The sequence below is a fragment of the Sturnira hondurensis genome, unplaced genomic scaffold, assembly GCF_014824575.4.
Source record: "Sturnira hondurensis isolate 20B ecotype Veracruz unplaced genomic scaffold, ASM1482457v3 Scaffold0004136, whole genome shotgun sequence".
NCBI classification, from domain to species: Eukaryota; Metazoa; Chordata; class Mammalia; order Chiroptera; family Phyllostomidae; genus Sturnira; species Sturnira hondurensis.
Genome location: NW_028076767.1, coordinates 48,529,482 through 48,544,678, shown reverse-complemented (window position 1 = coordinate 48,544,678; position 15,197 = coordinate 48,529,482). Strand labels below are relative to the sequence as shown.

Below are 15,197 nucleotides of genomic sequence, written 5' to 3'. Positions count from 1 at the left end.
CCAGCCTCCACCAACCAGGCACTGGCATAGTCTTCTCTCCAAACCCTCCCCCACATACAAAGCTACAAGCAGTGAAGTGGGTTGCCCCACTTGGTGAATACCCAAGGCTCTGCCCCATACAACGTAACAGTTGTGCCAAGATAGGAAGTCAAAGAAGCTCTACTAATACAAAGAAAGAAAGGCAGGGAAGTTGCCAAATTGAGTAGACAAAGAAATACAGCTCAAATGAAAGAACAGAGCAAAACCCCAGAAAAAGGACTAAATGAAACAGAGAGAGCCAACCTATCAGATGCAGAGTTCAAAACCCTGGTGATAAGGATGCTCAGAGAACTCACTGAGTACAGCAAAAGCATAAGGGAAGAAATTTAGGCTATGCTAAGTGAAATAGAGAAATAAGCCAGGCAGTGAAAGACAAATACCATACGATCTCACCTTTAACAGGAACCTAAACAACAAAATAAACAAGCAAGCAAAATATAGCCAAAGACACTGAAATAGAGAACAGGCTGACAGTGACCAGAGGGGCGAGGGGAGGAAATTTCAGGGGAAAAGAGGAAGGGTTTAAAGGAACAAGTATAAAGGACACATAGACAAAAAAAAAAAAAAAAACACAAGGGAGGTGTGGAAATGGGAGGGAGGTGGGGAGAGCTGGGGGGAGTGGGCTGGGCTGGGCTGGGAGTAAAAGGCAGAATACTGTACTTGAACAATTGAAATAATAAAATTTAAAAAAATAAAAAATAATAATAATAAAAAAGAAAAATCCACAGGGAATCAACAGCGAAGTGAAGGACGCTGGGGTTCAAATCAATTATTTGGAACATAAAGAAGAAATAAACAACCAGAACGGAATGAAGAAACAGGAATTCAAAAAAATGAGGAGTGAACATGAAGACTCTGGAACATCTCCCAAAGTGCCAACATCTAAATCATAGGGATACCAGAAGGAGAAGGGGAAGAGCAAGAAACTGAAAACTTATTTGAAAAAATATTTGTGAAAGAAAGCTTCCCAAATTTGACAAAGGAAATGGACACACAAGTCCAGGAAGCACAGTGAGTCCCAAACAAGTTGGATCCAAAGAGGACCACACCAAGATACATTGCGATTAAATTACCAAAGTTTAAAGATAAAGGATCTTTAAAGGCAGTAAGAGGAAAGGAGAGACTTACCCACAAAAGAGTTCCCATAAGACTATCAGCTATTTTTCAAAAGAAACTTTGCAGGCAAGAAGTATTCAAAGTGATGAAAAGCAAAGATGTACAACCTAGATTACTTTATCCAGCAAAACTATCATTTAGAATGGAAGGAAAGAAAAACTGTTTCTCAGACAAGGTAAAGATAAAGGAGTTCATTATCACCAAGCCCTTATTATATGAAATGTTAAAGGGACTTATTTAAGAAAAAGATCAAAACTATGAACATTAAAATAACAACAAACTCACAACTATCAACAACTGAATCTAAAAAAAACAAATTAAGCAAACAACCGGAACAGGAAAAGAATCATAGGTTTGGAGATTATTTGGAGGGTTATCAGTGGGGAAGGGGAAGGGGGAGAATGAGGTAAATGTACAGGGATTAAGAAGCATAATTGATAGGTACAAAATAGACAGGGGAATGTTAAGAACAGTATAGAATATTGAGAAGCCTGTACTATTAGTATAGGAAATAAACACTATAGGAAATAAAGAACCCATATGCACAATCCATGGATATGAACTAAGAGCGGGGGATTGCTGGAAGGAAGAGGGGTACCGGGTGGAGGGGGAGAGAAACATCATTGTATGGAGATACATTGATAGGTTTCCTCTTGCATGCCCCCACCTGGGGACCTAGCCTGCAACCCAGACACATACCCTGACTGGGAATCAAACCTGCAACCTTTCAGTTCTCAATCAGTGGCACTCAATCCACTGATCCAAACCAGCCATGGCTTAAAAAATTCTTTAGGTCATGAGTTTCATAGATTTGTTTTTGCTGTGTGAATTAGTATTTTTCCATTATTGTATACTAAAGGATATTTAAATAAATCTACACTCTCCCTAAAATATCTTTTGAAGAAATAATGTATAGACTCAGATCATTTTTCCTATCAAGACTTTTAAAAGTTTGGATCTGTTGGATCTATCTTCTTCAGTCCAAGGAAAATCCCTCTTCTCTGTTTTTTTTCCTGCTATTTTATCCTCTATTCTTATGCTCATAGTCCTTCGCAATTGGTCTGCATTCTGTGTTTAATATAAATATTCTTGATGAAAACAGAGTTGTTTTATGTAGATGTACTGAGTTACCTAAATTGTAATGTGACACGGATTTCACTGTTTCTTACCTTGCCCTTTTGAAGCTGACATTTTAGTGGAGACGAAGACAACTTCACACTTAAAATAATACTTTCAGGTAATGCAATACAGGGAATAAAAAGGGTGATGTAGTGCTGAGTTACTTTGCAAAAGATGGCCTCTTCTGGGAATGTTACTTGGAGCTGAGACCCGAAACATGTGTCAGGTCATGAAGAGCATCCAGACAAGGAGAACATAGGCTCTGAAGAAAGAGCGAGCTGGACGTGAGACAAATGGAAACGAGCACAGTGAGCCAGAGAGAAAAGACTGGGTCAGCGAGGGTCTTCTGGGCTACAGCCAGGGGCATGGATTTTATTTCAAAAACAACCAGAAGCCTATGGAAGATGACAGAGCAAAAGAGCAATGTGTTTTTTTCTATTCATAAATCTAACTTTAGTTGCTGTAAAAAATCATCTAGAGAAGTGACTAAAAAAATCAGGAAAACTAGTCCATGTGAAACAGGATGGTGTGGAGGAGAGCAGCGGGACTAGAGATAGCGCTTATGATTTCATAGAAGCCCAGAGGAGAAAGCTTCAAAAAGTGTAAATAAGGTTGCAGTCAATTATTTCAAATGCTGCCGAGCTTAGATATCAGAGGACAGAAAAAGGGATGCCGGGTTTGGCAACTTGGAAGTTGTTAGTGACAGAGATAGACTGGAAGTCACTCAAGAATGAATGGAGGTTTTCCATGAAGAATACTAGATGCTACCCTCATTTTCTCCTTGTTCCTTCCCAAATCCCATGTGAATGACAGTAAAATTATAGAGAAAAATGAATACATCCATACGGAGAAAGAGTAGGAGAAATTGGATAGGAGGATTTTGGAATTTGGAAAGTAAATCAATTAGTAATGAGTGTACACAGAACAGAGGAAGGTTAATCCAAATCTAACAGTGAAGGAAGCAGAGCAGGAATCCATTGCGTGATGCCCAGCCACTGCAAGGACCAAGAACTGGTGGACTAGGCGCCTCTGGATCGAGGGAGAAAATGGAGTTGGGAGAGAGGACTGGATATGAATCTGTTTACCAGGCCTCTCAGTCCTCTCTCACACCCAAGGTGCTCAGAGATTCACTCCCTGGAGATTTATTTTTTATTTTCTTAAGAGGAATAGCCAGTATATATGAGCAAGAATGACAGGAGATGGGTAACACAGAGAAGGTTTCTAGACCAGGAAAATCGACAACAGTTGAAGGCAGGAGTCCTATACTGAAAACACATCCCCAGCCCTTTTCTCACAATAGCCATGAGGTTTACACCCTCAAAGAAGGTGACGAGAAGATTCTTCTCCAGGGATCTAAGCAGTCGTTTTGTGTCCCAGTACAAGGGCCCCAGTCAGGTCACCCTACAGGGAAGACCACAGTCAACAAGTCCTCCCCACACTACAGCTCTCCGATAAACATTCAGTGCTCCTCTGTTAAAGACAATTAAGAATCACCAGACATTAGAGGAAAGTATCCATTATGAAATGCAGAGTAAAACAAATAGGAGTCTATACAAGTAGATGAAAGCTTAATTTAAAATGACCATTAATATCCTTAAAAAGATAAAAGAGATATTGCACTCACAAATTAACAGAATGGTATACAAGAAGCACTCAGTGAATATGCTCTTAGAAATTATAAATGACAGAAATTTTTTTAAAAACTCAATAGAAGTCTTAGAAAAATACACCATATAATGCCTCTTAGAAGAATATCTCCTAGAGGCACCGGCTGGTGTGGCTCAGTGGATTGAGCATGAGCCTGTGAACCAAAGGGTCAAGGTTCAATTCCCAGTCAGGACACACACCTGGGTTGCAGGCCAGATCTCCAGTGGGGCAGGGGTGGGGGGTGCCTGAGAGGCAACTGCACACTGATGTTTCTCTTCCTCTCTTTCTCCTTCCCTTCCCCTCTCTCTAAAAATAAATAAATACAATCTTTAAAGAAAAGACTATCTCCTAGAAAATAGGATAGGCAAAAAGGTAGAATGTAGGTGAGAAAAGTGCCCTTCCAAATATATTCAAATAGCGATATATTAGGGGTCTGACATAATATCAATTCTAGGAAGAGACTAAAAATGTGAAATAAAATTGATAAATATTTGGAAAGTTTCTCAGATTGAAAGACATGTATTTAAAACACAGAGAAACATTCAGTAATAATACCGTGAAGCTTCAGAACACTGTGACAAACAGGAGATTTGTTTTCAGAGAGAAAAAAAGCATGACTACCAACAAGGGATCAAGAATCTTGCATTGAACTCTTCAGCACTGGAATGTAGAAGAAAATGTTTCAGAATGATTTCTCCAAAATACTAATAAAAATCATTTCCAACTAAGAAATCTATGTCCGGCTAACCTATTAGCTGTGAGAGTAGAAGAAAGGTATTTTTAGATATAAAAGTCTCCAAAGATGTATAAATCCTGAACCGTTTCCCCAAAAGTTATTGCATGGTGCACTCCAAAAATAGAAAGTAAATCAAGGCAAGACCTAGAATCCACAAGACTGGAGACTCAGCATGGGTGCAGTGGGGGGTGAGGGTGGGTAAAAAGATGTCTCCAGAAGCATGATAAAGATGGCATCCAGGACAACTGTTTAGGAGCAGGGGTAGAGAATTCAAATAATCTTCAAATATTTTGGTTTATTCAGGGTCTGAAGATTTTCAGGTAAGCATGATAGAGAAAAAAGAGTAGCAAATTGAGAGTGGTAGAAAATTTTTATAATGATGGAATATTGAAACCATTGTGGATCAGGAGACAAGTGTGGACTAAAGGAGACAGTGAGTAAGGAGCAAGATCAATTGTTTGGCAGCCTCAGAGAGGTGGTGAAAGTTTATTTATTTATTTTTTATTTTCTTAAGAGGAATAGCCAGTATAAATGAGCAAGAACGACAGGAGATGGTAGAGTCCACGAGTGATTAAGCTGTCTGACAAGAGATGGTCACTAGTGATGACAAGCAAGTATATGGCTAAGGGGAGAACATGTAGTGGTCAGGTAATGACATCCCAGGATGCTGGAGTCATCTGTGGGGATGTTGAAGTCATACATGAAAATGACCAAGGTAGAGGAGAGGTGTAAAGAAAGAAAGCCAAATAAGAGCTAAAACATTCAATGAATGAAGGGAATTGATGGAAAGAAATGATCTGTAGCTTTATAGCAGACAGCGGCAAAAAGGGAAGGGGGATAATGAATCTACACGGCATGGGCATCATGGGGCATTTGTGATGAACACACATATTCCAAATCTTCATTTTACAGTGCAAACGGAACACTAGGACACAAAAACAACCACCCTCAGTGGAATGAAAAGGGGTATCCAGAGATGTCTAGTTTCAGTTACAACAAGATGATGAATAGGACTTCAGAGACCAGGTTACTGATATAAGGACATTTTCTGTCAAAGAACAGGAGTAGAAGCTGACAGAGTAGGTGAGTAAAGGTCGGGTAGAGGAATTGACCAAATTAGGCATATACAAGAGATGTAGGAGTTATCAGAGAACCATAATATTATTCAGTAACAGACCATTGAAAATACGGACTTTTGGTTCCGGAAGTAATCAGAGATGTGAAGCATGACGGAAATTGTCATGCAGTCTCAAAGAGCCCATTGGTTCAATGGGCAGTCTTTCTATCAAAGTGTTCTTCTAGAACCAGAAATCTTGGCATCATCTAAGAACTCATTAGAAATACAGAATCATAGATTCCACCCAGACTTAATAAATCAGAATGTACATTTTAATAAGATTCCCCACGTGTGGACAAAAAAAGTCTGAGAAGCACCACTACAGTTACGGGTCCCTCCGTTTTCTCCTCTATCTCCTGGCAATGGACTCACCAGAAGTTGAAGGTGCTGACTCCATTATAGACTGTTTCTCTTCCAAATAGTGTCATTATGATATTTCATTGATGATCACACAGTCTAGATTGTAAAATTCTTGAAGATAGAAGCCATTTTGTCTATCATTAGCCTCTGATACCTACTACAATCACAGAAACAGAAGGGTGTCTCCTAAATACTGTTGAAAACTAGAGTTGAAGATTAGAGAGCAACACTGACTATAGGTGTGGAGGATGAAACTCCTCTTTAACACAATTGGGTTCACAGTTAAGTGATGATTTACAAGATTTATTTAAAATAAAGCATCATAAACATGAAGATACAGATAAACCAGTTTCAACTTAAAATACACACACACACACACACACACACTCCTACATTTGTATGTATATTAATTCCTTCACAATTATTCCAATGTAGGGCCAAGGCCTTTTATTTGAGCATGAATTGGATTATGGGAATTGTGCAACATCTTTCCTGCACAAACCACACTAAAAATGCATCATCTAAAAATACTTTGCTTTACTTTCTTTAAAGCCTATCGTGAAGCAATTTGAGCACAGAATCTTCCTAGAGTTTTTTCTGTTTTGCTTTCCCTCTCTTTTATGATCCTCATCCCCATATAACTTAGCCACATTAAAAAAAATAATTTATCAACAAAGAGGGCAGCAAGATAAAATGGAGTAAAAATAGCCTCTTCAACAAATGGTGTTGGGAGAACTGGACAGCTACGTGCAAAAAATGAAACCTGAGCACCAACTTACACCATACACCAAAGTAAATTCAAGGTGGATAAAAGACTTAAATATAAGCCGTGACACCATTAAAGTCCTAGAGGAGAACATAAGCAGGAAAATCTCAGATATTTCATGAAGCAACTTTTTTACTGATATGTCCCCTAGAGCAAGGGACATAAAGGAAAGAATAAACAAACGGGATCTCATCAAAATTAAAAGCTTCTGCAAGGCTAAAGAAAACAGTATTAAAATAAAAACAGAAACAACTGTATGGGAAAACATATTTGCCAATGATACCTTAGACAAAGGTTTAATCTCCAAAATATACAAAGAACTCACATGACTCTAGTCTAGAAGCAACCCAATTAAAAAGTGGGCAAAGGACTTGAACAGACACTTCTCCAAGGACATGATCCAGAGACACATGAAAAGATGCTCAATGTCACCAGCTATCAGAGAGATGCAAATTAAAACCACACTGAGATACCACTTCACACCTGTCAGAATGGCCATCATAAACAAAGCAACAAACAACAAATGTTGGAGAGGTTGTGGAGAAAAGGGGACCCTAGTTCACTGTTGGTGGGATTGTAGACTGGTACAACCATTATGGAAAACAGTATGGAATTTTCTCAGAAAACTAAAAATGGATCTGCCTTTTGACCCAGAAATTCCACTGCTAGGATTGTATTCTAAGAACCCTAAAACACCAATCCAAAAGAACCTATGCACCCCAATGTTCATAGCAGCACAATTTACAACCAAGAGTTGGAAGCAACCTAGGTGCCCATCAGTAAATGAAAGGACTGAAATCTATGGTACATATACACAATGGAATTCTATGTAGCAGAAAGAAGGAAGGAGCTCCTACCCTTTGCAACATCGCGGATGGAACTGGAAAGCATTATGCTGAGTGAAATAAGCCAGGCGGTGAAAGACAAATACAATATGATCTCACCTTTAACAGGAACCTAATCAACAAAATAAACAAGCAAGCAAAATATAACCAAAGACACTGAAATAGAGAACAGGCTGACAGTGACCAGAGGGGAGAGGGGAGGGAATTTCAGGGGGAAAGGGGAAGGGTTTACAGGAACAAGTATAAAGGACACATGGACAAAAACTAAGGGGTGTGGAAATGGGAGGGAGGTGGGGAGCACTGGGGGGTGGTGAGATGGGATGGGAGTAAAAGGCAGAAACCCGCATTTGAACAACAATTAAAATAAATAAATTTAAAAATAATTTAATATTTTTCTAGTTTTCCCAAAGTATTCAACTGTGTTTTCTCAGAAGTAGCAGTTCCCCTACCTTTTGTTCTGATATTTTTATTTTTATGACTTACATAGTATCTAGTTAAATCATGTGGTCACAGGTCAGTTTTCAATGAGCCTACTCATCAGGTTGACCCAGCAGGTTTGGCAGTATAGGTCACCAAACAAGAGTTCTTGGGACTTGGTCCTCTAGAAAAAAGCCATGTCAGGTCTTCTGCAGCATTTGCCATGGCAGTTTCAAACTGAGCAAGAGTTCCACAATTTCACACTTGAGTACATTCAAATATCTCAAGTGGATGTCAGCCAGGCTCTATAAATAACTTCCTCTTAGCACTGTTTCAAAACTCAGACATTCAAAACTCAGACATTACCTGACCTGAAAGACAAATCTCTTCAGACACTTGAGCGACAGTCTAAGCTTTCTGAATCAAGAAAGAAGAACTCTCCCTTTGAATGCATTTAACACGGCCATCGTATAATCAACCTAATTAATCTAAACAGATTTTGGTTGGCTCTCAACATGACAACATGTGACTCACACACAGAGGACACTCACGGTTTTTTTTTCATATGTTTTACTTATGTTCATTTGTAAAATATCTGAGAATTTATTTTATTTTGCTTTTTATTGTGAGATATATTAAATTCTAAATGCAATATTTCCTCCTGGATGTTCACTATAGACCAGCAATGTTCAACCTTTCTTATTTCATGGCACACATAATTACAAAAAATCCGTAGCACACTGAAAAATGTAATTTTTTGCTGACATGACAAAAATAGGTTTCATTTTGATTCACACTGGATGGCTATTGTTGTGTTGGCTGCTGTCTTTTTTTTTCCCATTTGACAATCTCAGGGAAGAGAGGTCAGTGCCCTGATTAAATAGTCAGGAACTGTATGTTTGAAAAGTTCTTGTGTCACAATGGTTACAAATCACTGCTGTAGAGTAACAAACTGAGAAACAGAAGTTGTATATGGAAGTGGGTACTAGGGTATATTTCACAATACATATTAGTATGCTATAGTAATAAAATATCTTTACTTATTAAAGAAATATCAAATATGAATAATGAGCTGTCTCTGCATCATAAAATGTCACTCGTTATATTATTTCAAAATTATTTTTCTTCCTTTCTGCTCCATAAGACCTAAGCTCAAAGGCAATGTCTTACTCTGACCACCATAACTTGTCACAAAGTTAGACACAATAAATGGTACTTGATTTGAAATAAAAGTTGGCGTTGTAATAAATTAAAGAATGCAAGGTTTTAAAAATACAACTTCAAAGTTACAAATAATGAGAAGATGGGATCAATAATTTAAACATTTTCTTTGGACACCTGAGTTTAAAATATGAAGCCAAACATATTTTACTTATTAAATAAGAATATAAGAGATCTATAAGTAAAATAGCCAAAAAGAAAAAAGTGCTAAATCTTTTAAATAAGCATCACAATTTTTTTAAAAAATGTACTTTATTAGATATTCAAGGAAAGTTATCAGAAATTAGTAGACAATTTTCTAAACATCTAACATGGAAACTTCTCCATTCTCCATTTTTTATGCTATGGTATCAAATGTTTGAATTTTCCCTAAGAAATATCTGATGGCTCTACAATTAGTGCTTAGAAATCTGGAATACAAACTTCATGTTTCCCCACCTATTATCAATGATATATTTTATCCAAAAGAGAAAAATACTTAAATCCAATGATCACAATTGTAAGGATTTGTTTTATTGTGTTTTCCACATAGAGAGAAATAAAGTTTTTTTGGTAAAGGTAAAACTTGTTACAAAGACAATCTATTAACTGAACAGTAGCACATTGAATTAAATCAATAACAAATAAAATTTAGCTTTAAATGAATCAAGTAGTCTATATTTAAAATTCAACTTCACAAACATTCAAGATTAATAAATTTTGGTAAGAAAAAGACTAGCAGAAAGGAAAAACACATCTTTTCAACAGATAGTAAGTTACAACTTCTTTGGGAAAACACAGTACTGTTACTTAAGAAAAGCCTTCTAAGAAAGACTTAAGTGCTTCAAGTCGAGTGGTCTTCAGACTAAAAAATAGTTTAAAATTTGCCAAGAAATTAAAGTGTTAAAAATAGTCTTTTGTTTATTCATTTAAATCCATGCTGACAAATAGGTAAAGAAAAGGCAAAAAAAAATTTACCTGCATTTTCATGTAATAAGTTTTAAATCTATAAAAATTTCCTGGTTTGTATACAAAAGCCAATGTTTGACCTTCATTGATCCATTTCTATGTAGTTAAAAAAATACAATATCAAATCTTTCTCCCTTCCCCCCCAAAACTAGAAGTAATATTTTAAGCTGTGAGTGTGTGAATGTACCTATGCATATCCTCGAGTGTACAAAACACATAAACAGGACTTTACTTGGAAATTATTTTCATCATACTGTAAACATCTCTTTCTCTGCATCTGGACATTTCAAACTAGTCTTTGGTATTATTAATCACTGTGCTTTGAAATGGAGACCAGGGATTTCTGTAGTGTTGCTACAAAGGCATTGTAAGATATAAATAAGAAAAATGCACTTGGAATAAGTTACAATTAGCTGCTTTTGCATAATTTTCAAAACTACAGTGTATGCCTAGTCACAGTTTTATGAGAAAAAAATATCTCCTTTTCCAACTCCTTAATTTTAAGGAACACTTAATCATTTTGGCTAAAAACCCATTTTTGGAGTGGATCTGATGGATTGCATGACACCAAGCTTGGATGCTCTCCACTTGCTGAAAGGCACATTTTTAAGAATGGGTTATATAGAAGTTGATCCTAGAATAAAAGGAAAGACAACAGACATTAAGTTTCAAAACTCATAGTTAACTGATAAATACGAAAATCACTTTATGGTCTCACTGAAGCTAAAGGGAGACCTGTACACCAAATATATAGCATCCTTAACAGGTTATATTCCTAAAATCAACTATGTCTGATAAAATCTCATATGTTTCTGGTGTAAACAACAGCATTTATTCCACTACATAAGGTATTATATAAATGAAGAGAGCTATACAGAGCAAAGTCTCAATCCAATTTTTAAACCATATGCCATTTTTATATACATAGGTGCGTGTGTGTACACACACATATCCATGCATCCAAAAGTAACAAACTTTTAAAAAGACTAAGTCATAAAAGTCAGTTTTATTGTGTTCTTGCATTGTACAAACAATTTTCAGGTAAGAATTACTAGGTTCCAGCTGAGCCTTAAAGTATGTTTTTAAAAAGAGAAAAGAACTTTTATATATTTTCTCAGTTCTAAGTTCACAAAAGCACTAAAACAGGGGAGGAAAAAGTTAAGCACTTCAGGTAAGAAAAAAAAGATTTTCTTTTCCCTCTGCCAAGAAAAAAAGTCTACTACAAGGAGCATTATAAGAGACGCAAAAAGAAAAATGTGGGCAACAATTATTAATAATTCACAGAAGTGTTGATCGGCATAAACCATGCTTTAACTAAGCAACTTTCCAATTACTTTGTTTCTAAGAGGTTTTAGTTCATACATATGTGCTCTTTTATGACATAGGTAGTCAAACAGTAACAAAGTTAACAAAAGCTGAGAAATTCTGATGAACAACACTAATAAAAAGTGTTTCAGGCCTTTTCCCAGGTAAGCAATTAGAGCTGTTCAAAGTAGTAATTACAGAAAGGGCGAATTCACTGCACTGAGGTACCTTTTGGATCTCCCATATCTGCTCTCCGGTGGCAACTGTCTTGTGACCTTTGTAGGTACATGCATTCAGTTGAACGAGACCTTGAGCAGCATGGAGACATAATTCCTTCTGGATGTTATGTCGAATCTCATGTTGAACAGAATACTCAAAGTACTGTGAAAGAAAGAATGCTATTACTGACAAAAGCACCCTATTTGTTCAACTGCAAAGTAACAGTCCAATAAAAAAATTAGCAACTTATTGAATAATGCAGTCATGTCTACATATATAATAATATACAGCAAAATAATACAGTAAAAATTGGTATCAGAAACATAAGCTGAGTTTTTGATAGAAGAACTATAAACTTTTTCCAGCCTATTACCAAGAGATAGATACTTAATTAAGAAGTTATTATCTTCCCCAATCAAAAATTACAAGTTAGGTAGGATAGAGGCTGGGACAGATACTCCATAGAAAAGGGCTTGGAAAGCTCTAGCAAGCATAGTAACTGCCTCTTCTCTACAAATGTTCCTTCTCTCTTATTCATCTTAATTCCTGGTATTTTTATTTAAACAGGAACATTTAAAAGGAGTAATCTTGCCCTGGCTGGGTGGTTCAGGTGGTCAGAGTATCATCCCATAGGTCATGGGTTCAATTCCTGGTCAGGGAACATACCTAGGTTGCGGGTTCAGTCCCTGGTGGGGGTGCGTATGGGAGGCAACCGATCAATGTTTCTCTCTCTCTCTCTCCCCTCCTCTCTCTCTAAAATCAATAAACATATCCTCAGGTGAGGATTAAAAAAAGAGGGGGGTAATCTCCATGCCTCAGTTTCCTTGCCTGTAAAATGGCTAATTTAATAGCTCCTACTCCTGGCAAGGGTGTCCAACCTTTCAGCATCCCTGGGCCACACTGGAAGAACTGTCTTGGGCCACATATCAAATACAGAAACACTAATGAAAACTGATGAACAAAAAAAAAGTTTTTAAGTAAATTTACAATTTTGTGTAGTCACATTCACAGCCACCCTGAGCTTCACGTGCTCCCGCCACCCGTGGGTTGGACACCCCTGCCAGGGTTGTTGTAAAAAGAATTGTGTGAATACATGCAAATCACAACAATAACTGGTTCATGGGAGGCATTCAATATATTGAAGCTATTACTACTATTACTGATGCTTCTTTCTCCTTGTATGTTCAGTTAATTAGTCCCTTGGTCCTACTGAATTTTCCTCTCAGATATAACCATCACACCCATCCTTACTTCCATATCCTCACTTCTGTTTTTCAGGTGCTTTGAGTGTCTACTGCAATACCTCCAGTTACCTCCAGTTTCTGCTCCTATACTTCAATTCTCTCTGCTGCTTGAGTAAAGGGAAGCTCACTCTGCTTCAATTTGCTATTCATCTTGTATGACATTTATTTGATTCCCGACATCCCCTGATAAAGTGAGTCACTCTGTTACTAAGATTCAGTCCACACTCCTTAATTGGTACACAAAACTTCCATTGTCAATCTTTTATCAACTATCCCCCCGATTACAGCCTATGCTCCTTTCACACAATTCTGCCATGCAGAACGTATGTGTCTAGAACCCTGAGACTTTGCTTTGTTGTGGCCCACCTGGAATATCCTTCTGGATCCTTCTGTCTGGCTACATTTTATTCTTTAAAGGGCCAATTCAAATATTGTTCTGTTGCTCAAAATTATACCCTTTCCAGGGCCCCATCAGGAGCAACTTTTACTGCATTTCACTGGAACTGTGCATGTAGCTAGCTGGCTTCACCACAGACCAAAGTCAGGCAGTGTAACTAGTAATAATGTTCATCACAAGTCAGAGGTTTCATGATGGTGACATATCAAAATTAAATAACTGAATGTAATTGATTTTCAGTAATAAAACAATTAGTCTTAGCACTAATAGTTATTGAGTCATTATTATGCCCTAGGCAGAGACTGTTAGAAACACATTATGTGTATTACAGTAGACGCCCTACAAACACTGGCAGGATTAATCTTGGGTTCCCTTGGTCTCAGTCTCATGCTTAATTTACTGTCTTCCACAAATACAATGTCAGCCATTTTTATAACTGACAGTTCGTCAGATGAAAATATTGAAAGAAAACGAGTTTAGGTCATGAAAACAGCACCCTGGCTACACATTTTTAAGAAAAATAAATCTTTATGATTTCAAAGATGATAAGAAAGGCTGTCTTGTATTTTACTTTACTCATATTATTTTTTAAAATATCATTAAAAAGGATGTTCTAAGGAATATAAAATTGTTGAAGATATTTAGGTAAAACAAAAAGAGTACATTATTAGCTGGCTGAGAACATTGACTAAACTTACAGCTTAGAAGTGAAAAAAGCAATACAACAACGTTTTCATTGTGTTACAAAGCCATAATGACAGACTGCAGTGCACAGTTTCTTTGTCAATTTAGTCACATTATCAAACTATTTTAATTTGGCATATACAAATACGGTTACAATGAAGATGTATGTTATAAAAATATCATTATCTGGTCAAAACAGTAGAAAAGAGCATGACGAACAAGTTAAGTTAAATACTATCTCAACAACGTTTAGCACTCACAACTAAAATTCACGAAGTAGTCTAAATGCAAGACTTGACTGAAAATAAGTTTAAAGGAAATAAACCAAAATAAAATCTATGGTTGTGTTAAGGTGATAGAAACCAGTTCTCTTTTTAAATATAAACCAGAAATTATTATTCTCTTGCTCAAAACCCTCAGAGGGCTTCTGTCACAGAAATAAATCCAGGTTCTTTAATGAAGCCTGCAGAGCCTTCAGGGCCAGGACCCTCACTGCTGTTGCTGAGCTCATTTCCCACTCTTCTCTTCCTGGGCCACTCTGCTCCAGTCACACTAGCTTTGGACACATGTTCTGTGTCCCTGCCCCTGGGCCTCTGGCCTTGCACTCCCTTTGTCAGCATCCTCTCCCAGATTCCTCTCCCAACCCTTTCAGGCCTCTGCGCTAAGGGTCACCTTCTCAAACAGGTCTTCCTGAACCTTGAAAATTACCCCCCAACACACAGACACATTTTCCCCCTAACCTGCTTTATTTTTCTTCATACCCAAACCTTCATAATTACTTTTTTCTTTTCCTTTTAGATCCACCAGATCAGAGACTTTGTCTTTTTCACTACTATAACCGCGCAAGTTACCGTATACTCTATACAAATATTCATTGGGAGAATAGGTGAATTATTTCTCCAGACACAAAACTGTAAAAACATCTTTATGGCAATGATAAGAACAATGTGTAAAGATAAAGCAATGTGTACATGTATCTTCAACTTTTATGATAAAAATTAATGTCATGCTAGAGAA

At 37.1% G+C, this 15,197-nt stretch overlaps 1 protein-coding gene across 2 annotated transcripts in view; it reads right to left on the bottom strand.

The window, feature by feature from the left end:
• Nucleotides 1-9,941: 9,941 nt before the first annotated feature.
• GALNT3 (polypeptide N-acetylgalactosaminyltransferase 3) overlaps nucleotides 9,942-15,197 on the bottom strand; it is a 66,450-nt gene continuing 61,194 nt past the window's right edge. For both annotated transcript variants that reach the window (XM_037044557.1, XM_037044558.1), the window contains 2 exons: nucleotides 11,865-12,017; nucleotides 9,942-10,965 (listed from right to left, as the gene is read on the bottom strand). In XM_037044557.1, coding sequence (XP_036900452.1) covers nucleotides 10,843-10,965; nucleotides 11,865-12,017 — 276 coding nt within the window. In that variant the 3' untranslated portion in view covers nucleotides 9,942-10,842. The remainder of the gene's footprint in view (nucleotides 10,966-11,864; nucleotides 12,018-15,197) is intronic.